The sequence below is a fragment of the Hydra viridissima genome, unplaced genomic scaffold (assembly GCF_058129835.1).
Source record: "Hydra viridissima isolate aposymbiotic clone 2 unplaced genomic scaffold, HvirCarnegie_v1 scaffold_8, whole genome shotgun sequence".
NCBI lineage: Eukaryota > Metazoa > Cnidaria > Hydrozoa > Anthoathecata > Hydridae > Hydra > Hydra viridissima.
In genome coordinates, this window is record NW_028324307.1 from 14,161,491 (window position 1) to 14,187,901 (window position 26,411).

A 26,411-nucleotide genomic window follows, 5' to 3' on the forward strand; every position below is an offset into this window, starting at 1 on the left:
TATATTTCGTACTTTAATTTTTTTTTATAACAGTTGTCGCTGCGATGAGGAAGGGGGGGGTGTGACCGTAAAGATTTGCCCCATCCCTCCCCCCCCCCCCCCAAAAAAAAAAAAAAAAAAAAAAGTCTTAAAAAATTAAACCCTAGGTAATTGTTTAATAAAGCAACAAAGTATTATTTATTTCAACCATTCATGACTAGAACAATCGAATTGGTGAAGAAAATTTTTTTGTCTAGCTAGCTTGTATAAGACGATTTCACTGTGCGCTGCTTGAAATTGTCGGTTGTCCCGTGGTTAATTTAATTTATCGCCATTAATCTGAAACGTCGCGCTGGTGAAAAATCAAATTTTTAATATGGTTTGTTTTTTATTCGACCCAATCTTTATTTTGTTATATTTTCAATTCTGGAACGAAATTAAATATTTTGGCATAGAATAATTTTCTATTCCTTTTATTCCGCCTTTTTTTTTATCTACATGATCTCTTAATGTGCCATAGAATCTTTTTAGATTTTTTAATTAAAAATTACTGAAAATGTTTTTTTTTTTTTTTTTTTTTCAAAATAATCAAAAAAAAAAAATTTAAGCTTACTCATTTTAATAAAAACCACTTTCAGTAATAAAAATTAATTTTTTTTTGTTTTTGCATTCTAATGATCTTTATGAAACAACTGATGCTTATTTGCAGGGTTTAAAATAGAAACTTTATGAAGCATAATTGATTGCAAAAAATCAACTCGTTAACTTAATTTTCATTTTACTCTTAAAACTAATACGAAATGCACTATAAATTTGTAGGATTGATTTCTTTCTTTTAAAATCTGAAACAGCAAATGTCAGAAATAAAATTATGACAAAAAATGTCAATGGAAAATATTAAGGACATATTTTATGTCGGTAGAAAATGTCTCAGACATAAAATTATGTTAAAATATGCTATTTTGTTAAATATATTATTTAACTACACTGCAATTAACTTATCATGCACTTTCAATTAAAGCCGTTACATATCTTTCACTCTCATTCAACCAACTTTTGTGACAATTTATGACTCATAAGTTGTAAGTGAAATGAAGTGATGAGTAAAGCAAAAGACTCCAAGATATAAAGGTAGAAAAATAAAGCAGGGCAAAGTAGAAGCACAACCATTGTAGCTTGATAGCAAAAACGTAAAAGAGAATCTTTGAAATGAAAAATTTTCATTTATAAAAATTTTTATAAATCTTTTTATTAAAAAAAAAATTGTATTCCATATATATATTTGCTAAATTCTTTAAAATATAACTAAAATGTAATACTAAATTTTTTATGGAATTCAGTTGGAGAGTATTATGATAAAGAAACATCAATAAAGAAAAGTTAATGAGAATGGACGCATTTCACTTCCTTTCAGGCGATAGAACGCATTTTCTTTTGATTTTCTATATCCTTTTCCTTCCAACTTTCGTTTTCTTAAAAAATAAAAACTTAGTGCAAAAGTAGCAAAGCCAAGTTGAAAGTTGGAAACAATCTGTTGATACTGAAGTTTCAATATTAAAAACGGGGATACTGGATTCAATAATTTTCTTAGTAACAGGAAACATTTGAAGTATGTTGCTCTTTAGGGAAATTTTTTAAAGGCTTATTTTACGAATAAATTAACGAAAGGATTGCCACCATACAAAAAAAAAAAAAGTATTTTATTAAAAAGAATACAAACGACTTTTATACATTAAATAAACTTACATTTTTCGAACTTCTGTGAACAAAATAAAGTAGACCTATTAACACCAACAAAGCGTCGCACCTTCTTAGTTGGCGACTTTAAGGTATTTAAATAACTTTACTGAAAAGGATGAATTTTGCCGCGTTAGAATATTTCTAACAAAAATTAAAATTTGAAAATCTATCTGGAAAACTAAACTTCTTTTTTAGTATTTGATTTTAAATCTTACAAAATAATATCTTCTAATCATCATAATTATAGTCTTCATCATCATCACTCATCTCCAGTATCATGACAACCACCAGCTTTAGATTCGGAGAACAATGACTCTTGTAATTTTTTTTTGGTTTCTTTTCCCGGCTTTTTCATTCGATAACTGCCTTTATTTTTGTGCGATAACTTGCACCTAGGGGGGGATGTTTTCGAATAGGACTTATCAAATAAAAGTTTTTGATTGGAAGTCTCAGTCTCGCAAGATTCGAAAGCGAAGGTTTTCCTAGTTACCAGCTCATCTGAAGCTTTTTCTTTCGGAGATGTTGGTAATTGTATAGCTTCGGTTAAAGTAGAAGAAATTGAAATACCTGGAGTACATACATGAGTAATATTATTATGTTTATCGTTTTGTGATTTGACTTTCTCAGTGTCGGCTGTAGTTTTTTTCTTTGTTAGCGAAATGCCTTCAATCGAAAGCGTGCATCCCATATAGGATGGCACATTTATATACTGTTGTTTGTATGCTAAGTCAAATCGACCAATATCGCAATTTTTGTTTTCGCGGCGATCGAGAACAACCTTCATTGTATCTTCTAAGACGTTACTGCAAAGTTTCTCAGTAACTGGAGTGCTGGGTCCTAGGGCTGGACTTGAGTTGATTTCGATTAGCCAGGGATTAAGATTTTCGTCTAGCATAAAATCAGCGCCATACAACTCAAATGAATTTTTTCGATATTCTAAAGAATTTTGACAACTTTGTAAGGCTGCTATAACTGCTGCTTTCATCCCAGGGTATATGGTATCATCCCAAGTTGTTTTAAATCCTATAAAACCAAAGAATGGGTAAAATTAAACTCAAAAGACAAAAATTTTTTTCACTTGTTAAAATGATGTCATCTTTAAAAAATATGACCTTTTTTAACAATATATGCCTTGAACTCATCACTGAACCACATGTTATACTCAGGTAAGTGTTTTGAGCGTTTTCCATTCTTAAAATATTTTTGTATAGAATTATTAGAGAGGTGGAATTGAGGATCAAAATTGTCCAAGCAGAACTCCTGGCCACAGTATCTATGATTAAAATACCAGTTGGCTTCAAATATGAAAATCAAAAACAAAGTTTAACATAATAATGGAGGATAGAAATGTAAGTGTAAAATCACCTTATATAAGAGTCTTTATAGAACCATAGTACTAACGGATTCCAGTCAGTTACCAAAAACCATTGCCGAATATCAAACTTAGTTTTATAGACCAAAAATGGTCTTTCTAAAACAACACAGATAGCAATCCAATTTGGTGATTATGTTATGAAATAAATTAAAAAGAATAAAATTTCCTTGAAAATAAAATATTACCAATATATTTTTGGATAACCAGCCTATCTTCCTTTTTAGACACATTGTCAGTTGATAATTTGAGGATGGCATCCAAATCATTCATTATTTCAATACCTCTACCTCGTGATTTGGCACCAGGCTTTACAATCCATAGATTTTGACAACCATCAATTTTCATTTGAGGAAAGTAACAGCTAAGTTTATTTAAAACCACTTTGCATTCATTCTGGTATTGCCATCCATTTTCAATATAGCATTTATTTCTTTGAAAATAATTTTTTCATTTAAGTATGAACCAAAAAACATCCATTTATTAACACTAACTATATAACTCATTACAAAATAATTATTGAACTGTATTAGTTAATTGTAACAATAACTATTGTTATTAAGTATTAGTTGAGCAAAATGTTTCAAAAAAAAGACAACTAAAACTTTCATCAAATTTTTTATTTATTTGATCAAATGTTTTTTTTTCAAAGTTTTTTTTATTCCAGCAAATTGAATATTAAACAGTTATGAAACTATTACCTTGATACTTGATAGTAATAATCTAACAGAGAATTCCATAAAGAATCATTTATATGCTCATTGTAGTTCTCCTCAATATCCAAGTGCGCTTTACTTTCAAGAAACAAATAGCATGCTTTGATTGCTGTTTCAAGCAACTTTGGTGACAAACCATGGGGGTGCTCACTATATTTTGGCACTTTTAAAATAAAAAACTAAAGTTTAAATTGTAAAACTATATCAACTAATAGAAGAAAAATAACAAAAGATAGCAGAGATAACAAAATGTAGCAACAACATTGGAAAATAAAACTCACGATTTTCCTTTACAGAACTTTGTTCTTCCACTTTGTTAATTTCTTTTTTAATAGCTAGCCACTTCTCACTTTCTGACACAACAATTTTTAATAGTGCTTGAGCTGCAGTTATTCTAAAATCGTCAATAAATTCTTCTCTCTCATATTCGCAACAGAGTCTATAACATCTAGGAAAAAAGCTTTCAGCATTTAGGTCATCAAAATAATGGAGATTTCGGAGATGAGCACATAAACCTGATTTTGTTGCAAATGCCCATGCACATGTGTAATGGTTTACAATTTGATCTTTACGCAAAGTACGAAAACCAATATCATCACGCTTAAGAGTCCATATAAACGAGGGTACAGCATTTCTAACCAGTCGTGACATTATTTCAAAATGTTCATCACTTGAACTTTCTCTTAAAGAAATATCTTCATTTAACTCAGCATCTGTGCTATTTTGAATTTTGTTATCAACTAATGCACTGCTACTTTTAAAACACTGCTCAACCCAGCCTCTCTTTTGTAAAGCTTTACGCAATGATGTGTATGGTCCATTACAGACAAAAATTTTGTTATTCTAGAGAAAAAGAAAAAAGTAAAAACAGAACATTTCAAACAAATTTTACAAAAAAAATATATTTCAAGTATATTTATCGCTTTAATAATTTTCTTTTATTAATTCTAAACTACCTATTTATCAAAATACTAAAATAATATTTTACATTGAACTTTCTAAAAACCTTATTGATGGGAACCTCAAGAAAGAGCATTGTATTTGGAAAACTAAATTAAAGCTAAACAGAAAATATTAAAATCAATCTATGTACGAACATATCAATTGTAAAATATCTCCAGTTGTATATTCATCAATACTTATATATATATATATATATATATATATATATATGTATTTATTCAAACCTGTATTGCTAAATTAGCTAAATTTTTCATTTCTTGCATTTTTTGATGGCTTTCATCCAACTGATTCTTTTTTGATTGAGGTTTAAGGTAATTTCTGCATTTGTTTTCAATAGGATTTTTTTCTTTAGCCGTGTGAGTAGACATGAACCTAAGAGAGTAGGTTGTTTCTTTAGATGATTTAGTCTTTTTAAGTGAAATCTTTTCATGGCAACTATGCAACCGGGTTGCTTTTAAGCTCTCACCCAAAACACTGTGTTCATTACACTGCTTTAAATTTGTAAAAGTCGCACTAGGAAGATGTAAATCTTCACTTTCTGACAGCTTTTTTGAAACCAACTGAATATCTTTAGATGCTGTATTTTTATAACATAATTTGTCTTCTGAAGAAAATTTAATGATGTCAATAGGAGATGTTACAACTGCATCTTTAAATTGATTCATTTTGGATGATCAATTCAAATTTCTGCCTTTAATATATATAAAAAAAAAAAACCTTTATGTATATATATAAAAACCTAAATGTTTAACTTATAAATATTATAAAAGAATATGCATTATTCTGAAAAACCAACATGATTTATCTTTAGCTAAAAATGCTTTTTCAAAGTTTTGAAAATACTTTTCTAGCTAAAAGAAACCAAAAAAGTTGCATCTTTAAAGCCAATATTACTAAATCTATAAAGAATACAAGCAGCATATAATTTTAATCACTATATTGGCAACCTGGCCCTAGCTTTTAAGCAAAAGATACAGTTAAACTCTGGCACACATATAAATGTGCATTTTATAGATAATGATATTAATGATTGAGAATTTTTTGTGCAGCTTTTAAAAGAAAATAAGAAACTACATGCACCATACTTATAGAGTAATTACAGAAGCTGTTGTTGAGGTACCATTTCACTTTTTTTTATTAGTAGACAATCTGTGTAAAAGTAATAGCAAACAATATTAAAGTATGATAACTTTTATTAATGTTGTTATAATTTTTACTTTTTGGGAGAAAACAAGTGATATTGATGAAAATTATGGACATGGATTTGCTAGTGATGGAAACACCTTAAGTGAACTTAAACTTTCTTCATTTAAAGTATACCATTACCAGCTTCTTCAAAAATAACTTAAAAAATGAAAATGCCAGATACAGAACACTGTCAATAGAAAGATAGCAAATACACTTGCAGTAAATCCTTGAAAACTTGCAAACAAATATATCATATAGCGTTGCTATAATTTAACATATGTCAAAAAGACTAGTTTTATAAAACATTAGGGAGTTCTATGTGTTTTTCGAATATACACATTCTGCTGGAAAAAATATTTTCTTTAAGTTTGAGTCATTGAGATCCAAATATAGCATTACCTCTTGCCCAAAAAGGATACATTTTATTTGTGTAAGCAAATTTGGTATGTTTTGAAGTTTAATGAACAAATAATTTCTTTAATAAACTTCAAGCAGTATGTTTATAAAAGTAGCAAAAACTTTTATAAACATATTGCTTGAAGTTTATTAACCTCTTATAGCCCACTTTAATTTCTTGTTGTGTAAAAAATATACTTTTTTGAATTTTAGTCACATATGATCCTAGTATAATAATGAAATTAAAAAAAAACACTTGTTTTATTTTTTTTGGTCAATTTAGAGTTTGTTGCTTTCAGGCAACAACGGACGCATAAAGTACTAAAATAATTTTTTTTTAATCTGATATTATAGTGCTTTACACGAAAAATCCTGATTTTTCTCCTTTACATCTCTCTGATTTTACATTTTATTTAGAGAAACGCATTAAATATTTAGGATTCATGAAAAGTCTTAAAACAGTTGGATGTTGGCGTAAAACAGAGATGGACATCACACTTGGAGCACTTTACCTTAGGGAAACCATTACAACCAGGATATCTACATCTTCCTTTCTTATCTGTAAACTCTGGCTAATGTTTGTACCCATCATTTCGAATGAGTTTGTTCAGAATTGGCGCTGCAGGACCTCTTATTTTCTTTGCATTATAATTCAGATCAACTGATTTTGAAGGTCGTCCTTTTCTGATTGACCTTTTCCCTAGCATAATCAATAATTCAGCAATTGGCACTTTAAAAGATTTTAATGACATTAGTTTTTTTGAATTTTCTGAATCTTTTCTATACAAAATCCATGCTTGGACTCCTGAAACATCAAGAAAATGCCAGATTAGCCGACGATACCACTTTTTTGAACGAGTAGAAATATGATAGTAGCTCAATAGTCCATCTAAAAGATCGATGTCTCCCATGCATTTGTTATAGGTGATGATAGCAGAGGAACAATCAACTAAAATCTCTTTTTTTTTCTTTTTTATCCCATCTTTATACTTGAAGTCAACAAAACGCGTTTTCAAACAAAACTTTGCGGTTTCACTTTTTAAGCGGATATGCGCAATGTTGCTTTAAAGCAACAAAGGTTTAAATTATATTTAAAAACTCGTTTGATGAAAAATTAATGTGAAAAATATATAAAACCACATTAAATATGTTATTAAACAAATTAGTCATTTTTTGAACTGCAAAAAGACAATATATTTCTGAAAAACAAAGATTAAAAACTAACCTTATTTACAAACACGCAAAAATTGTATCTTTTAAAATCGAAAAGCTTATAAACCTGAGAATTCAATTTATAACCTTTTAATGTCTGTTTATTTTGATTGGTTAAATATTGAACTAAAGTTTTCAGCATTCTTTTTATTATAAAATATCATTTTAATTAAACTTTTAAACCATTTTTTGGTATGTTGACTACAGACAACTCGGGGCTATAAGAGGTTAAAGAAAAAAAGAATCATGTACAAATCTCATTATACCCAAGTAAGTTCTATGCACTTGAAACAACTTTCAATTTTTAAAAACATGATTCCTTCATTTCTAGTCTATCATATTACTACTTTAGTATAAGACAGCAATATCACCTATCAGACAAAACGTCATGTAGCAAATTTATTATATTAGCTTTTCACCTTAGTAGTTTTATTTAACTTAACATAAGCATATATTTGAAAAGATCACTTTTCTTGCATTTTTCTAGAACTTTATATGTATCAACATGAATGAGTATTAACAAAATAAAATTTTGAACAAAGTTAGCTTAATGGAACTACCTTACATATATTCTGTTTTAATTAATGCTCTTTTCAAAAGACAGCTGAAATTTTACAACTTGCTTTACAAATTTTTTTTACAGATCTTTATATAGAATTTCAATAAATCTCAACTATAAGTGTAATTAAACTAAAGAATAACTAAGGAATGAATAACATAACAAAATAGCTTGAATATTATCATAGCACAAAATAAACTATAGTGTACATTATTGAGAAAAATTTGGTCATGAAAACTGAAACAAACAGTAATTTTAGTAGTAAATTATTAGGATATTCTGATTTTCAAATCCTAGTTTAGCTTCCACATTAAAACTAAACCTCATCCCTAGCATTAAAAATGTTATTTAGTAGATTTTTAAAGTAGCTTATGTTGCTTTCAGATAATGAGGGTTTAATAAGAACTGTATAATATAGCAAGGTTACAAAGAAGGTACTGGTTTTAAAATGAAAAAAAAATTTTTTTTTAATGCACTATAAATCAAGTGTTATACAGCAATATAATTTTACATTTTAGTAAGTAAAAAGCAAACTCAGATGAATAAGTGATAGCCTTATCCCAAGCAAAAATATTAGCAGAATGTTGATCCAAAAAAACTCTTAAACAATTACCACAAATGAAGCTATAATTAATCATAAACATTAAATCTTTGAAGATAAAGAGATAATAATGTGGAGGCTAGGTATTAGCAATAAATGATATTTTATTAAATTCTCTTATTAATTGTTCAAGAGGATATTAAAAAAAACATGATACGATTTTATTGAATATAAAGCATTAACTTATAAATAATCTGAAGCTACTATTGCTTTTATATGTAACTTTATTTGTAATACTGACTTAAAGTAAATGCTCAAGATTAAAAGATTTTTTGATCTCAAACTTTAAGTAATCAATAGCTTTTACCAAACAAAATAAATTTATAATTTTAAATTTATAGTTTACAAGGTTGCTTTGTTTATCAGTTGGATTATAACTATCAGCCATTAAAATGAAAGCAAAAGAAAGAAATCTGATACCTGGAGCAAAGATGTGTTTATCATAAAAAGAAAAATTTTGTCATAAAAGAAACAAGAGTTGATAGCCATGACTATGCTTGAGGTGATATTAAGAACTAGCTATATTACTGTAGCAGTTAGCATGAAATATCAATTAAAGTGCTGTAAGCTGATACTTAAATTTAGAATTGATTTCAAAAAAAAAAAAGTTTACTTCGTAAACTCTATAATTTCAATAAACAGGATAATTAGTAGCATATGATACAGTGACTGTAATTTTTTATTTTCAATTTTCAAAAAAGTCACTAGAGAAGTGACTGTTAGATAATAATGACTCAAATACTGTTTTAAAATAGCAGGATAAATAGTCGTGATTGCTTACCTATTCGTGCAGACACATAATTCAAGAACTATGTCAACCGTTCTTTTAGAACATCTCAAGGTGCCATTTTGAAAATTGGTTGCTAAGACGTATCGATGAAACTTTACCTTAAGTAATTCTATTACTATTTTTTTCTTTTTACAAAAAAAATTTTACTAGAACATATTCATAATTCTAAACACTCGATTTCAGCAGTATTCTTACCAATATATTAAGATTTCGTTTTAAATAGTACAACGAATAAGAATTTAGTAACATAATTATATGTTCAATTCCGTGCGGATAGTTATACGAGTTTTTTAGCCACCATAGTGGCGTATTGATTAAATGAAATAAAATAAATTAACCTGGCATTGCTCATTTACCCTTTTACAATTCGCCAATTTGGTTGCCAATTATTTCTAATTATTTACTTGTTTAATAATGGATGATAGTTTCCAATTATCATTTCCAATTAAAAAGAACTACCACAATATTAATGTTAATTCAAAAGCTGTTTATTTTGAAAAGTTGCATTGTAATCGCTCTAAAGAAATACTTGCTTTGTCTGAAAACAACATTGCAGCTGAAAATGAAAAAGGTAATGACCCTGATGTAGATTCTTCAGGGGAAGACGTAGATTTTGTCTTTGAAGGTAAAGCCAAAACCCTAGATGGTCGGAAAAAAGCAAGACAACGAGCTTCTCCTTTCTTTGTTTCAAAGAAAATAACAGATCAGGCGGTACCTGATAAAAGCAGCAATTCATATTCTATAGAAAACCTACAGCAAACATTAAGTGATCAACAAGACAATGTTGAAAGTCAGAAAAGTATATTAAACAAATCTTCATCTTTGTCTGCTGCAGATGATGATTTTGATAATGCTCATAGTAATGACTTTGCTGTAATGCAAAAGGATATCTCATTAAATTTGTATCAAGATACAGATTTTAACTCAGAAAAAAGAAATGTAACTAGATCAACAGTTGATGGTCTCTTATTTGAAATATATGATCGTCATTATCAAAACAGTAGTGGTTCTGCAGTTTGTGGGGACAGTGATGTTACAGAGTGCTCAACAACTAGTTTGGCAAGTGTTTATGTTACTTCAAGTTTTGAAAATGATGACAGACCTAAGCTTGATTGGAGTTATCTAGAAGCCAAAGGTAAAAACTTTATTTTTTGTACAAGTTGTTGGAAAAAATATTGACTTGGTAAAATTAATTGAGAAGTTATCAAATATTTAGTATGTTTAGTAGATGCTGAACAAACTTATTGAACTTATGAATATATCTATTGTACCAGAAACTTTTAACCAATAATAAAAAAATACTTTTCTATTAAATTTCAAGAAAAATTGCTTAAGTTAAGGAACACTTTATCATTTTAGATATTCCTGAGTTAGAGAAAATGATCAGAGAGTTAAAAAGAGGTTCTAATATGCTATCTTCAAAATTGGTACGTCTTCTTAAGCAGAGAGATAGAAATGCCCATAAAGTACAAGAAAACTTCAATATCTTAACAGCACTTTTGCAAGCAGTCTCACCTAAACGCAGTAAATTATTTTGTGATTTGTATGTAATAATGTGATTGTTAAGTGATATAACTGTTTCTTTAGATTTTTTTGGATTAGAAGTATTTTTTTTTTTTTTGCCAAGTTCAGATTTCTATTTGTACATAAATACTTTGGTTCACTTTGAATGATTTTTAAAAATTACTTTTTACTATTTGTAATATCTATGAAGGTCATTTCAGGTTAATTCAACTTATGCTTGACCCCATAATGTTTCAGATTTTAATGATTTTCAATACAAAAGCTTACATTCATGAACTCTTCACAGTTTAAAAGATATCAATCCTATGTCCCAATCCTTTTCTGGACCATTTTTTAGCGCCATTTATTCTTTAAGCACATTGTGTCATACATTTAGCTTTAACTCAAAAATATTTGTTTAGTAAAATTAAAAATTCTACTTAATTATTTTGTAGGGTGTTGAATTTGAAAAAGATGACGAAAACAACACAAAATAAAAGCGTCTATGAAAATTTAATTTCAAAGTGATTTAGTAGTTTTCTTAGGTTTTCTGATATCCCATTTTAAAAAAAAGTATACTTTGAGATGCCTAAAAGATATAATTCTAATACATCTCTTAGGTATCTCAAAGATCTCAATCTATAATAAATTGCATATTATAAAAAAAAGTTACAAAGGTTTTCTTTTTTAAATCTGATGTAAATATGATCATCATGAACTTGAGCTTAAAAACTTAAATAAAATGTAATGAGATTGAATTATCTTAAACAGTTTGATAAAACTTAAGTTCTCTAGTTCAAAGTTTCCCTCTATGTCTTTAATGTTTTGGTGCTCAATTTCACTGATGTATTTTCTTCCTATGATATTTGTTAAAACAGTAACTGTTAACAATAAATTTGTTGATGGAACCAGAAACACATATATTAACATGGATGCATAAGTCTTATTTTTGAGTATTTGTTTTCATTCCTTTTTTTAGTCTGATCCATGGATTAATTCCTTTGACTAGTCTGATCCATGAATTTTTATCATATATCAAGCATACAAACACTGAAAAGCTCATATTCATTAACAGGCACCTTTTGATAATTTTATCAGTTTGGAAATTAAAAACAAATGAATATTTCAATTGCTTATAAACAACTTTAGTTCCAATTTTTGTATGGCTTACTGGAGTGAAATAGTGATAGCTGTTAGTGCTTGGTAGTGTTTAGGTAGTTGTGTTTCTTTGCCCCATTTTACTTTGGATTATCATGTTTAAATCCTTAGATATGTAGCAAAAACTAATTTTATTTCAGCAAATATTAAAGATTCAAGATGCCTTAAGTGTATGGTTGTTTGTTGTTCTATGAAGGCTAGCTATTAAAGCTAGTCTTTTCACAGTCTCACCATTACTATCACAGGGTGAAAATCTTGTTCATGGTGGCATATATTTATGAAGTGTTTGCAGTTTTTATATTGACTAGCATACCCATAAAGTTTTTATTTCCTTAAAAAATATTGCTTTTAATATGCGCAATTGTTAACTTCATCACATGATATATCATATCTACATTATGCAGTAAGTCTTCAGAGATGAAACATAATTTATTGGATTTGAAGACAGAACACCATTTTTTTTTTTTAGTTTTTTAGGTCATAACTTTTCACAAACTTTCTCAAATCAGCTGAAACTTTTACCAAATGTTCTTTATAGTAATTCAATTCACATTACAAACCACAAAAGTTGTAAATTAAAACAGTTAATTAAAATTTAACATTTTTTTGAAAAGGTCTCCTTGCAAAAGTTTAGAAACTACTGAATTTTGATAAATTTATTTCAAAAATCATGTAAGTGTCAATTTTATAATAACAAAATTTTAATAAGACAGTATTTTGGTGGTATATCCATTTGCCTTCAAAACACCATCACAACAACAAGGCATCAAATCAACCAAATTAATGAGAAAGCAAATAAATAGTCTTTGTTGGTTGGTTTTCTATCAGCTAATTGGCAGTTGATGTTCTCCCAAAGATGCTCAATAGGATTGAGATCTGGGCTCTGTGAGGCCCATTCAAGAACATTGATTTTTTTTTCCTTATTATAATCGTTAACAGATCCAACACATTGACTTTGGGTGATTATCTTGTTGTAAGATCCATTTGCAAGTTATTTTATCTTTTGCATGTAACAGTATATCATTTTTCATGATGTCTAAATAAACTCTCTGGTCCATAATATCTTCAATGCAATTAATGGGATCCACATTGTCATGACAAAAACATCCCCAAACATCCCCATAATATTTCCTCCCCCATGTTTAACAGTAGGTAACTATTTTGGATTGAGTCTGTCACATAGTGAATGTCTGACATACCTTATTACCATGAAATTCATGCATAGTTGTATTAAATTCAATAGCAGTCTTGCAACGATCTTTCTTGGAATACCTTGTAATCTATCAACCTTTTCAGTTGTAACTTTAGGTCTTCCAGTGCAAGGTTTGGTAGGGTTAGGGTTTACACCTGGTTTTTCTTCATTAAAGTCCAGAATGACTAGCTCTATCAACTTGTATTTATCTTGTAGTTTTTAAAAGACAATTATATTTATATATTTTTAAGAATTATAACAACATAAAACTGTTATTAAGTTAAAAAAACAATTATCCTTTATATTATGATTATATGGTCTGGTTTTTAAACTAACAACCTTAGATTTAAAAATGTTTTCTTCAAAGTTAATGCTCATTGTTAAGTGTCTTTTTAAAATTGTTTTCTTTTGTCTGTTACTTTTCATAAAATTGTTTTCTCATTTCTCATTTGCAGTAAATTCCTGGTCACTTTTCCTCATTCAGATGATACAAACTGATTTTCTATATTTGTTATGAGCTTTGGAAAAATTAGGGATCTTTAAATTATTAGAAAAGCAAATGAACAGTTTAGATACTGTATTAAAAAAAACACTTAAAGTTTTCCAGAAAAAAATTTGTTTGGTACCTTTTTTTTTTTTTTTTTTTTTTTTGAATGAACTTAACTTGATTAAGAATTTTAAAAAAAAATATCTAAAAATTGCAAAATAACAACATTTCTTATTATAGAAATAATAAGAAAAGTGAAAAACTTTAAATTAATAAAGGACTTCAAAATTACTTGCTATGAACTCCTATTGGAATTTAGTATCCCCACTCAAAAAGATTTTTTTAGAATATTCTTATAATATTATGTATCCATATTTTCAAACTGTGTTTAATATTCTCCAGCAATGTTTAAGTAGCAGTCTTTAATCCTAGCTTGGATAAGTAATTAGCATTTAGGTAGATCCAAATATTATAACTGACAATAATTTTAAACCTTATCTGAGGGTTTTGACAAAAGTCAACAAGCAATTGTTCTTCAATGGAGCTAGATAGCTTGTTAGAACCTTTTGTAGTTCCATTTAATTTCTTGAATACTGTTCAAGTCCATGATGATCTTATAACTTGCACTGAAGTTAGATTTTTGAAGTTATTTTAAGAAAATGTCTAATAGTGTAAGGTTACAGTAATTTTTTTTTTCATGCTATAGTTTAACTAAATATAGTTGATATATACATCATTGGAAAGGTTATATAGGCTTATCAAAAAAATATTTCATTTTCCAGAAAAAAAATTGATACTTAATGTTTTATCCATTGAAAGTGGAAAATCATGAAAAAAGTACTAAGTCAATAATTAGGGTTTGTGGCAACAAATTAAGGTTATGTATCCAATACATGTTTTCAAAATGGTGCTTGTATCAAAACTCTAGAGCAACTACAAAGGGAGACCAAGTAACCCACCCTGAGTGTGGGTTTCTAAATAAAAGAACATTTAAGACTGCAGAGGACTATGATGAAGTCTTGGCAAACTTTGTGGGTACTTGTTCTATACTTGCACCTGAAGTAAACTTTAATAAGATGAGCATCAAAAATTTCCTTTTTGACCTATATCTTTTTTGGAGGTGCTCCACCTGGTAGAGTTTCATTTGCAAACAAAAAAAAGTTCTACTGCCAAAAAATTAAGCTTCAATTGATCACAATTCCTTGAATTCATTTAAAGAGTTTTTTTTTTTTTTTTTTGTTTTTTGTTTTTTTGTAGTGTTGATTAAAATAAAGGAAATTTTTAACCCTGAATGATGAGCTATCATCTCAAACTTTTTTGTGATATTGAATATAAAAGAGAGAAACATCCGGCAAGTTTTAAAATTTCACTTTTATTAAACACCCTAATGTATATAAAACATGTTTACAAAAAGAAACAATTTTTTAAAAGTTTTTTAATTGTATATTAAACAATATATACTTTTTGCTCAAGTAACTACAAAAATGTCATTATAACCATTTTTCAAGGCAACCTTAAGCTTTGATGTACCTCCAATGACCGTAAGAAAAAATATTCCATTATTTAAATCAAAAAAAAGAATCATCACACTGCTGTTGTTTTTAGCTATATACTATTTAGGCTATAGAGTTAATTATTAGGCAATTCAAAAAAACCTAAAATTTCATATTAGTTTAAAACTTCATATCAGTTTTGTATTACTTACTAAATTTTTGTAAAAATTTTTTAAGTTTTATATTTAAAATTTTTATGTTTTATATGCAGGAGTTGATACACGAATACGATTTTCTTTTATTCCTCGCCCAGGGACACGGGGATTTCGCCAGGTGTTTGATTAAAGTAGTTATTTTAAAGGTTTTGTTCAAATTACCTTGCTTCTTGAATACTTCTCAAATTTCAAAATTAATTCAAATGTTTGTTTTTTTTCTTTCTTTTTTAAGTGTGAGATATTGTTAAGTTTATGTTCTTGTTGTCAGGTTTTTGAAATTCTTTTACTCATTTAGTGGGTAGATGCAATAAAATCAATTGCCAGAATTCATCCTGGAATTCCGGTTGCTTGGAGGAAGAGAGTAAGTTTGTTATAAACCATCAAATTAACAGTTAAATGTTTGTCTTTTCGAATGTTTTCTTTTGAATGATTTTGACTGGTTTCTAAGTGTTTTAAGAAAGATACCTAACATTTTCATGTTTCCAACAATGTTAAAATTGATTAATGCAAAAAAAAATTGTTTGGAGTGCAGAATCCACAGTGTTAGTTAAATTTACCAAATCTAATATGTTGAACTTTTTAATCTTGATATTTTGTGTTTATAAAAGGATTTTTATATATGCTTTAATGATAAGAATAGGCACCAGTCCTCATCTAATTTTTTAACTTATCATTTGGGATAGTTTTACATTTAAAATGAGACATTAAAAACAGAGAAAAGTCTCAGTATAAAACATTTATTAGTTTGCTATACACAAAGTTTGTTTAATCTTCATAAATGATAGCACTGTTTTATTTATTTTAAGACATGGTTATCTTTGGCTGAGTACTTTTTAAAAGATATTGATTGGGAACAAATAAAAAAGCTTTGTTTCAATGATCGGCGCAATCCTGATGATGATCAGTTAGATAGCCAAATAGTCAAGGTAAATATTTTAGCTATAAATTTTGAAGATATTTAATTCCTTTAACTACAAACACTTTGCTATCTGTAATAATTGCTAAATTATTTTTTTTATGCGCTTTCTAACAGGATCTACATCGCACAGGTTGTGGGTGGTTTTTTGAGCATGACACAACAGAGGATCGTGCCAGTCTTAAAAGAGTACTACTTGGATATGCTCGCTGGAACAAGTTAGTTGGCTATTGTCAAGGATTTAATGTTATAGCAGCTCTTATACTGCAAGTAATGGAAGGCAATGAGGAACATGCTCTAAAGGTAACCTTTATTTGTTCATTATTTACGCTATATGCCTTCTTTTACTATCTAAGTGGAATCATGAGTAATAAGTTTTTATTCTTTATTTGAATCTAGTTTATTCAATTTAGGCCAATATAAATGCAAATTGTTTACTTCATCGTTTGTTTTCAAGAAAGTATAATTTTCTCCAAATTGAGTTTTCAGGCTTCATTAGTTGTCAATTGCACCTTTGTTAGAAACAAATGTTCAAAAATTAATTTTCCACATTGAGCTTCACATATTTGAATAAGAATTCATGATAAAAACAATTAAGCTTATTAAAGACAAACATTTCTACAAATTTTTAATTTTTGAGATTAATGATTTTTATCTTTCAATAACTGAAAAAACGATCAACATTGCAATCAACTTTGCCAAGCAGCACCTTATAATAAACTCTGAGCCAAAAGCATTAACAAAGCATGCAAGAAAATCTTTACTTTTTAACAACAATCAAATGTGGATTAAGAAAAATAGTGGCCAGTTTGATGTTCAATGGGGGCTTACAATGGTGCCGAAGTATGTGAATTAGTAGGAATCTTTCTATTGTTTCAACTTTTACAACATAAAAAAGAAAATTTCAGGCTATATCATGACAACGAGCTAGCAATATTTAAAAACAAACAAGATTTTACAAAGCCAAAGAAACATGTCAACAAACACCTGCAACTGTATCAACAAAACCACTTGTCCATTAAACAATCAATGTTTGTTAAGTAATATCATTTATTAAGCTATCATGAGTTCTGAAAATCATGAACTCAAAGAAAAAGTTTATTTTGGCATTAGCGAGACCATTTCAGCTAAGATATGCAAACCATTTAAAATCTTTTAACACGGTTAGATATAAGAATGATACCGACCTTTCAAAAGAAATTTGGGAATTCAAAGAAAAGCCATTACACCTATGATAAAGTGGAGAATTGTAAAGCGCTACAAGCCTTCATGAAAAGTTTGAAATTTTATCACACAAAGGAAACAACCTGTCCAACAAAAAAATAATAATAATAATAATATCTAAGTGTTGACATGCTAATAAGTTCCTTCTATCCTCTTTTGATACTAAATGATTGAGAGCAAGTAATATAATATTTAGTCTTAGGCATGTGTCAATATAAGGTGATTTGAAAATATTATGAGAAATTACTACATAAGTTTATATTGTACAATTGTCATTTCCCTTTTTTAGGTTATGATATATGTTATTGACTATGTGCTGCCCCGAAATTATTTTTCAAACAATCTTCATGCCCTCTCTGTAGACATGGCTGTACTACGTGATCTAATGAACATAAAATTACCTGTGTTGGCCCAACTACTTCAACATCTTCAAAAAGAAGCAATGAACACAAAAAAAAATTCAAGTGCAAGCTATGAACCGCCTCTCATAAATATGTTTACAATGCAGTGGTTTCTAACTTTATTTGCCACTTGTTTGCCACGTCATACTGTACTTAGAATATGGGATTCTGTTTTACTAGAAGGCTCAGAGGTTTTATTAAGAACAGCATTAGCTTTATGGTCTAAATTAGCATGGTAATACTACTCTTTAGATATTTGAAAAAAATACCTTTTTTTTCTTTGTTGATTTTTTCATTTTGTTAATTGGTTTAATGGTCTTACAGTTTTTTTGAAAATGTTAACTCGGCACCAGATTTCTACATGAAAATGGGACAATTAATACAAGACCTTATGAATGATGATTTTATTAATGGTCAAAAGTTAATGCAGGTACTTTTTTAGTTCTTTAGTTGTTTATTTTTTATTGATTTATAAATCTTGTTTGATTTTTTACAATTATGATTGTTATATTTTAATCTTTTTTCTCGTGCAATCAAAGATCAAATAATCTGTGAATCATTTATCTTTAGGCTGTATATCAAATGGCATCTTTTCCATGGAAAATGCTAGCTGAATTGCGTGAAAAATATACTTATGATATTCACCCATTTACTACATTCAATACTGAAAAGAAAATAGAAAAACATGCAAATACCAATAAAAATAGTAAGCAATTAGTTTATGGGTAGGTTGTGCAAGTTCTCAGACTTTTTTCATTCTTAGTATTGCAGGAAATTTTGATACCAAGATCAAAAAATTTTAAGGAAAATATACATAATTTTAAAATTTCTTCATTTATTCTTTGTAATTTGGATAGCAGTTATACTTAACTAGTTAAATTATGTTTATCTTAGCTGGATTCTGAAAGTTATTTTTGTGACATAAAATTCTAAATTTTTCTAAAAAACTATACTAGTTGAAGTAAATTCAATTTCAGTCTCAACACAAGTTCAACAAATATACAAGAGCACTACAAAGCATTTCCAAATTATATCATCTAGTGGCCTTCAAGCAAATTTGTTATGAAGGATTGAGTTGTTGCAATGAGCTTAAATTTTTTTTTTTTTTTTTTTTGCTTTAAAAAACATTTCTAAACATTCAACCATAGATTCTGGTGACTAAATATTATTTATCAATATTATCAACTTCTGTTACTATTTTGGAAAAAAGCTTATCAAATATTTTTTTGCTAAGTTTATTATTGCTGTCTTAGATAGCATATGAAATAGATAATCATCCAAACTCTATCTAAAAATATTAACCTACAAGATGTATTTCCTTCTACAAGCAATCAATTTGATCTGAGTGTTCTAAAGATCCTTTGCTAAATAATTTTATTAGTTTAGACTATTAGTTTTGCTAATTCAAAATCCACTAGAGATTTAGCAACTGCTTTTTGAAATTTATAATAGTAATACTTTGAACCAGGGGAGAGATTGAATTTCAACAAGTTTTTGAAACTAAAATTAATACTAGCTCTTGTTCAAAGTTAAGAACTGTAAAGAACTATGGTTAAGAGTATTTATTTTAAAACTTAGAATGTTTTAAAGCATTAGTTTTTAAAGGTGATTTTTTAAAAGTTACTACTATTATTCTAACCAAAACCTTATCAGGAACAAGATTAGAAGGAAACTTTATTTTAATTGTCATCACTGAAGATATCAAAATTTTCATTAAAATTATTATCAAGATCTTCATGATTGACATTTTCATTGTCATTATCACTTTGGTTTTTATAAATTAAATCTATTGCTAAATGGATTGTCTGAGCAAACCTAAGTTGATAATCAGCAGGAAAGTTATCACACTTTTTTTCCATTACAAATGCACTCTCAATTGTATTTCAAGTAACTTGTTTTTTTATTTTTTAATATTTTCTTATTTATAGTTAAGATTCATAACGTCTGTTCGAATTCACAAACTTTATCAGATGTCATAAACGCTATCTATAAATATTATCGATAACATGATTACTCTTGTAGAAAATCTAAGCTGAAGGAAGCTTATTTCTCTTATAGAAAATCCATCTCAGCTGTAAACTGAATAAACCATTCACCCAATTACATTTTCTTTATCATAGAACCTAAATTTTTTTAAATGCAAGGTTTTTTATATCGTAGCCATCTTCACATTCTTTTTGCAAAATAATATTATGAACTTTCTTAAATAATTTTCTAACCAACTTTAGAACTATTTTTGCATAATTATGATTTAGAGAATGTCTACATTTTGCCTCATCTTTTAACAGGAGATCAAAATGGCTCCAAACCATAGAAGTTTAAATGTTTAAAGATATTTTAACATAAATTTTTTCTTAAGTTATAAGATTTGATAAAATTCTATTTCTTATTTATCTTATTTATCTAAAAATCTAAACTCATACGATTTGATAAAAATTCAAAAAGTAATCAAACTTAACCAAAAGACTGTTCTGATTTGTTAAAAACAAATGCAGAGTTTCCAAAAGTTTGACAGGGAAAATTGAAATATCTTTCCCAGACAATATTTGATGACATAACAGGAACTTTCAATTTTACTTTTTGCAGGAATTTCCAAGGAACACCCCTATTTATGGGCAATATAATGAATTTATTCAAGCTGCAAATAACCAAACGAGACCTTTCAATTTTTGTTAGTAACTTTTTATACTCATTTGATATTATTTATGTACAAAAACTTCAAATTATATTGATCTTTTTCTTTACATCTAATATCTCTATATAAGTTTTACAATTATGTTTTTTTTTAATCCTCATGATGTGGAAATCAAAATTTTTTTGTAAAGCACTCTAAAATATCGAAAAAAGTGTGAAAAGATTTTTACCTTTTCATTAAGTTAATATTACTATTACTACTACTACTACTACTACTACTACTACTACTACTACTACTACTACTACTACTACTACTACTACTACTACTACTACTACTACTACTACTACTATTATTAATATTATTATTATTATTATTGTTATTATTATTACTATTTTTCTTCAATGTTTTTAATATTATTAGTATTTATCTTTAAATTTAGTACTAACATTTTCTGTAGTAAGCGATGAAGATGATAGTGGTGCAGAAGATTTAGTTCCAGGCTGTTTAGGTTTTGTAAGCGGCCAAACTGATCAAATAACTCACCAAAAATCGCGTAAGCTGAAGAAATCTGCATTGAATGGAAAAGCTGATATCACCAAAGTTACACCAGGTAATCATACAAATTTTTGTTTCGTTTTTTTTTTCTTTATCAGTATTTTTATTGTTAATAAGCCTCAAAAGTATTAGTATTAGTAGGTAAACTTTAAAATTTTATTCCGAATAAAATCTATACATTTTTTTCTTTCTAAACAAATAATCTGATTTCTTTACTATTACTGTTTTATCATAGGTATTTGCAGTTATTGTATATAAAGTTTACGATTTATTTATCATGATAGGTGCTTATATAACAGATAGAGATTCACAAAACGCATACGAAGCCCAAATGAAAGAAGCTGAACGTATTAGAGAAAGTGAAAAGTTGGACTTGGCAGCTTTAAAGTCACAGTACGGACGTATGAGAAGACTTCAGCAAAAGGCTATGATAGTTTTTAATGCTGACAATTTTAAGAAAGACACCACTTCTGTAAAAATACCTCCAAGTGCTATAAATCACCTTTTTGTAGATGTGTCTCAAGTGGCTCCGCCTAGAACTAGATATACCAGGAGGGCTGGTAAGCAGTTTCCAGCTTTAAAAGCTCCAAGCAAAGGAGTCCCACCTCTTATACCAGCGAAGGGTGATACAGTTTTATATGAAGACGGTGAAGATAGTGATGTGCTCGTTCAAAAAACGACAATTGATTCAACTGAATCAAAACCATACGTAGCTTCTGAAATCGGAGAAATCTTTGAGAATCGTACAGAAAAAAATGACATAAATAGTATCCAGCAAAGTAAAATAAACGCTAATAGCTTGCCAACTAGTCCAATCAAGTCAAAACCTGGCTCAAATCCGTCAGTTAGTGATGTTTTTCATAAATTAAAAAATAGCAATAAAAAAATAAACATAAACGTTATAAATGATAGCGGCTTAAAATCAACCTCGACATTATTTCATATTGATCGTTCTGCTGTTTATCCGTCAAATTTCAATCCATTTCCTCACAGAAGTTGTTCAAATAAAAAGTATCTGCAAGCGAAATAGATCATTTTAAAAAACTTTTGGAAGTAAGTTTTTTTAGAACGACAGCAAAATTGATTAGTTAATTTGGGCCGATCAAATGTTAGTCATCTAAAATATCCTACATTAGGCTTCAATATTTTTTTGGTGATTGCTTATTTACTGTAAAGTTTTTAATAATCCTTATTTCAAGTATTATAGTTATTTATTTTTTTGATTATATATATATATATAGAAACCTACAACAATTTGTTTATTTTTATAACTGATATATAAGCAGATATTTATTGCAAAATTTGGTTTTTATATTTTTGTTGAATTTCATACTTCAAACCTGAACAAAGCTAAAGGTAAAGTGATAGATTGTACAATGAGCATCATCTTTTTGTGGAAGTCCCTTTAAAAAAATTCTGAGAAATTGTAAATAGATAATATATGGGATAAGTTATCAGAAGCATTTCGGTAGTAAAAATTAAAAAATATAGCATAAGTATCAAAAACATTTCGGATAACACTGCACTTTTGCTGATGTGAAGTTATTTTTTTCTTTATCTGTAAAACAAAGCAAAAATCTTTGTCAAAACTTTTTCGGTTGATGTAAAAGTTTTAGCACCGGGAAAAAATTAAACGTCCGGAGAAAACCGTCATAAACAAAAAAGGAAACATGTTTCCGACTAATATGAGATAAAGAAAAAAGTTCATATCCTTCCCTTTGTCGAATAAACACTTACCAAACCGAAAACATATTTAAACATAACCAAAATGAAAATTCTACTCTTGCGTTGCTAAGTGTTAAGAAATATAAATCGTTTAAAAGGATATGCTTAACAATATTTAAGCTAACAAACTTCATTAGACATCTTATTTGTTCCGTATATCAGAATAGAGGTTGCGCTTCAATCAGCATGGAGCTCATCCTTCATTTTTCATACAGAAGCTTGAACTCACAAGAATCTAACGCAAGACTGTACAACACCTACCTCAGGTTCCTCAAGATTGGGATCTATCAAAAAAAGGAAGTGGTGAACTTCTAGTGCATCAGAAACTTAGAAGTAGGCAATTAAGCTCGTCGAAATCCAGCTCGTTCCCAGCAGAAACTATATCATGATCACAAATTATCGCAGACCACAATTCACCGCATTATTAGAGATGATCTACAATTCAGCATTCAAATGTTGGAAGAATAAGCTTTATAGAGCAGGTGGTCCTCAAGACAACCAAAGCTGCTTAAGGCTCAGCTGCAATATTTGTATCTTCAGACATTGATTCCTGTGATTTTTTCATTAGTGAGCCACTTAAAGCCTGCTATACTCCGTGCCTGGCAAAACTTTGATAAAGACGTTATCGTGTCGGTGTTCATATACCTATGTTGTTTTTGCGTTTTCAATAAAGGTTTGTGACTCCTTATCCTTCTCTTGTGGTTAGCATATTAGCTGATGTAAATTTAATTTAACCAACATTATAATTAATAATAAATTTATTGCAATTTACCTTTTTCAAGTTTATTTTTCATTTTTTACTTGGTTTCAATTAATCATACAATGTCGGGAGTTAAGATATTCTTAAATTAAGTGATAAATATTTTTTAAATGTATACCAATTATGAATTAAATTTGTACTTTGTGAGTCAAATTTCGTAGCTTTAAAACCTTTACTTCCTTTGTTGATTACATAGCATTTATTATCTAGAAATTGAATTCCAATTTATTAGCAAACATTAAAAATGTGAATTCTGTTGCTTGTTATTGAGTTGTTTTTTTTTTAGTTTTTACTGGTTAATTACGTTGTGTTAAGTTAACTGTATGTAATTTGGACATCTCAAGCATTTTTACGTGTGCTCTAAAGGTTTACCGTGTTTGCTGCGTCTTCAATCTCATAAACTCTTGCTGTGTATTTACTTGCTGTATCAAAATATGTTATAAAACAGTGTAAAAAATCAAAATTAAATTTTAAACAAATGATTTTCCGCATCGACTCAAAGGCCCAACAACATTCATATTATTGTAATTTGGACAGCAGTGTTGAAAAAACATTCTTTCAAGTCATTTTGTGGAAACAGAGCTTAAACATGGTCATAGCTCTGTAAATCAAGACCTTTCCTTTTGTACCTAATGAATTATGTCTTAACTCAAAACGCTGAAAAGAAATGAAACAAAACGTGCTAATTAAACGAAATGTGCTAATGAAAGAAACGTGCTAATGAAACGAAACGTGCTAATGAAACGAAACGTGCTAATGAAACGAAACGTGCTAATGAAACGAAATGTGCTAATGAAACGAAACTTGCTAATGAAAGAAACGTGCTAATGAAACGAAGCGTGCTAATGAAACGAAACGTACTAATTAAACAAAATGTGCTAATGAAACGAAGTGTGCTAATGAAACGAAATGTGCTAATGATATCTACGCTATTGATGGTTATGAAAATAACTGTAGAAAACACATGTAGGCTTTTAGACCACTGCTTGTCTGCAAATGCTTGTATGTTATTTGGACACTCCAATGTCCAAATTATGTTTGGTGTGTTTGTTAATTGGATACTTCCGATTTACATTTCGATGGCTCCGCGCAAAATCGGACTATCTGCAATCTCCGCGGAAAACAAATTTGGCATATCTGCAATCTCCGCTAAAAACAAAATTGGCATATCTGCAATCTCCGCGTAAAACAAAATTGGACTATCTGCATTTTTGCCAGATACATTTTTGGACTATCTGCGTTTTTCGGGTGCATAAATTTTTGGTGGTGTTTCTTTAAATATTTGAAGTTTTTTATAAAATTCTACAATTTTTTTAAATAATAGCGATTATTTAAACATTTATTAATAGCGATTATTTAAACACAAAACCTTGATCATAACTTGATTAAGTTTGTGAGTAATCAAGTAGTTTTAGTTAAGATAAATATGTTAAAAATAACTTATGTTATTGTTAATAATAATATAGCATATGTAACAAAACATTGTTATGTTACATACTAATTGCTAAATTCATCATACATACTTTATCAATTTTATTTAGCCTTGTTGTTGTGACTAATAAGTTTAGATCAAATTAAATTCTTGTTATGTTATGTTGCAATGTTGCTAAGTGGTCTTTACACACAAGATCTGCATATAAATATATACAGGATGTCTGCGAAATCAGGGAAATGCCAGGGAATTCGGATATCTTCAAAATAATCAGGGGATTATCAGAGAAATTAGGTTAAATTTTAGAAAAATCAGGAAAGATGAGTCTTTATCAAACTTATATAACTTAAATAAGTTGTATATAGTTCACGTAATCTAAAAGTTTATTTGGCAGATAGTTTTATGAACTTCTCTTGATATATTTAATGTGGGTTGTATTATTGTTTATATTTTTGCAGTTGAAGAGCATTTTTCTAAACGAGAAATAGGTAAATATCAGGGAAAAGCTAGGGAAATCCAACTTATAATATTGGCAGACACCCTGTGTGTATATATATATATATATATATATATATATATATATATATATATATATATATATATATATATATATATATAACTATGTTAGTGTATTCTATAAATAGAGTGCTCAATGGTCTTAAAGAGCAGAGCAGTAATAAATTAGTAAAAACACTTATCTAATTTTTTCTTCCACAACTTGTTTCACCATCAATAAGTAATCAGGAAGGTTAACAAATTAATCATTAGTTAACATGTTTTATATTAACCTTATATATTTCTAAACTTATCTTTCACCATCACTAGGTTCATCAGACTTCCTGATGAACCTACTGATGGTAAAACAAGCTGTCAAAGAAAAAATTAGATAAGTATTTTTGCTAATTTATATATATATATATATATATATATATATATATATATATATATATATATATACACATATCACAATAATTTTGTGTATATATAAATATATGTATGTATATATATATACTATACGTGTATATATAAATATATGTATGTATATATATAAATATATGTATATATATATATATATACATACATATATTTATATATACACAAAATTATTGTGATATGTGTGTATATATATATATATATATATATATATTGTAACCTAGATCGTAACTAACAAAATTATTGTTATTAACCTATTTTTGTTC

The 26,411-nt window shown here is 28.2% G+C and overlaps 2 protein-coding genes across 3 annotated transcripts; one reads left to right on the top strand and one right to left on the bottom strand.

The window, feature by feature from the left end:
• Window positions 1-1,677: 1,677 nt before the first annotated feature.
• On the bottom strand, window positions 1,678-9,765 carry LOC145195112 (tubulin tyrosine ligase 3-like). Of its 2 annotated transcripts, XM_080072888.2 has the most exons (8): window positions 9,508-9,765; window positions 4,995-5,461; window positions 4,089-4,650; window positions 3,793-3,970; window positions 3,280-3,524; window positions 3,085-3,190; window positions 2,832-2,992; window positions 1,678-2,742 (listed from the first exon to the last, which is right to left on the bottom strand). In XM_080072888.2, exons 2-8 carry the CDS (start codon window positions 5,433-5,435, stop codon window positions 1,979-1,981), a joined length of 2,457 nt encoding a protein of 818 aa, XP_079929014.2. In that variant the 5' UTR covers window positions 5,436-5,461; window positions 9,508-9,765; the 3' UTR covers window positions 1,678-1,978. The 2 variants fall into 2 exon arrangements, with proteins under 2 accessions (XP_079929014.2, XP_089951747.1); XM_090095621.1 differs by lacking the exon at window positions 4,995-5,461 and having other exon boundaries at window positions 9,508-9,763.
• Window positions 9,618-22,596, top strand: LOC145195111 (TBC1 domain family member 30-like). Its single transcript, XM_090095620.1, has 11 exons — window positions 9,618-10,651; window positions 10,876-11,040; window positions 15,621-15,682; window positions 15,860-15,925; window positions 16,371-16,490; window positions 16,598-16,783; window positions 17,994-18,340; window positions 18,430-18,535; window positions 18,676-18,811; window positions 21,198-21,350; window positions 21,580-22,596. Exons 1-11 carry the CDS (start codon window positions 9,931-9,933, stop codon window positions 22,323-22,325), a joined length of 2,808 nt encoding a protein of 935 aa, XP_089951746.1. The 5' UTR covers window positions 9,618-9,930; the 3' UTR covers window positions 22,326-22,596.
• The last annotated feature ends 3,815 nt before the right edge of the window (window positions 22,597-26,411 follow it).

Excerpts from the sequence above, each read along its gene's own strand:
- LOC145195112 (XM_080072888.2), bottom strand. The coding sequence starts at position 5,435 with ATGAATCAATTTAAAGATGCAGTTGTAACATCTCCTATTGACATCATT. Across the intron at positions 3,525-3,792 it reads TATTACTATCAAGTATCAAG|AAATAAATGCTATATTGAAA; the intron begins GTAATAGTTTCA and ends TTATTTTCAAAG. Across the intron at positions 2,993-3,084 it reads TATAAAGACTCTTATATAAG|ATACTGTGGCCAGGAGTTCT; the intron begins GTGATTTTACAC and ends TTTTAATCATAG.
- LOC145195111 (XM_090095620.1), top strand. The coding sequence starts at position 9,931 with ATGGATGATAGTTTCCAATTATCATTTCCAATTAAAAAGAACTACCAC. Across the intron at positions 16,491-16,597 it reads TAGATAGCCAAATAGTCAAG|GATCTACATCGCACAGGTTG; the intron begins GTAAATATTTTA and ends GCTTTCTAACAG. Across the intron at positions 18,341-18,429 it reads TTATGGTCTAAATTAGCATG|TTTTTTTGAAAATGTTAACT; the intron begins GTAATACTACTC and ends ATGGTCTTACAG.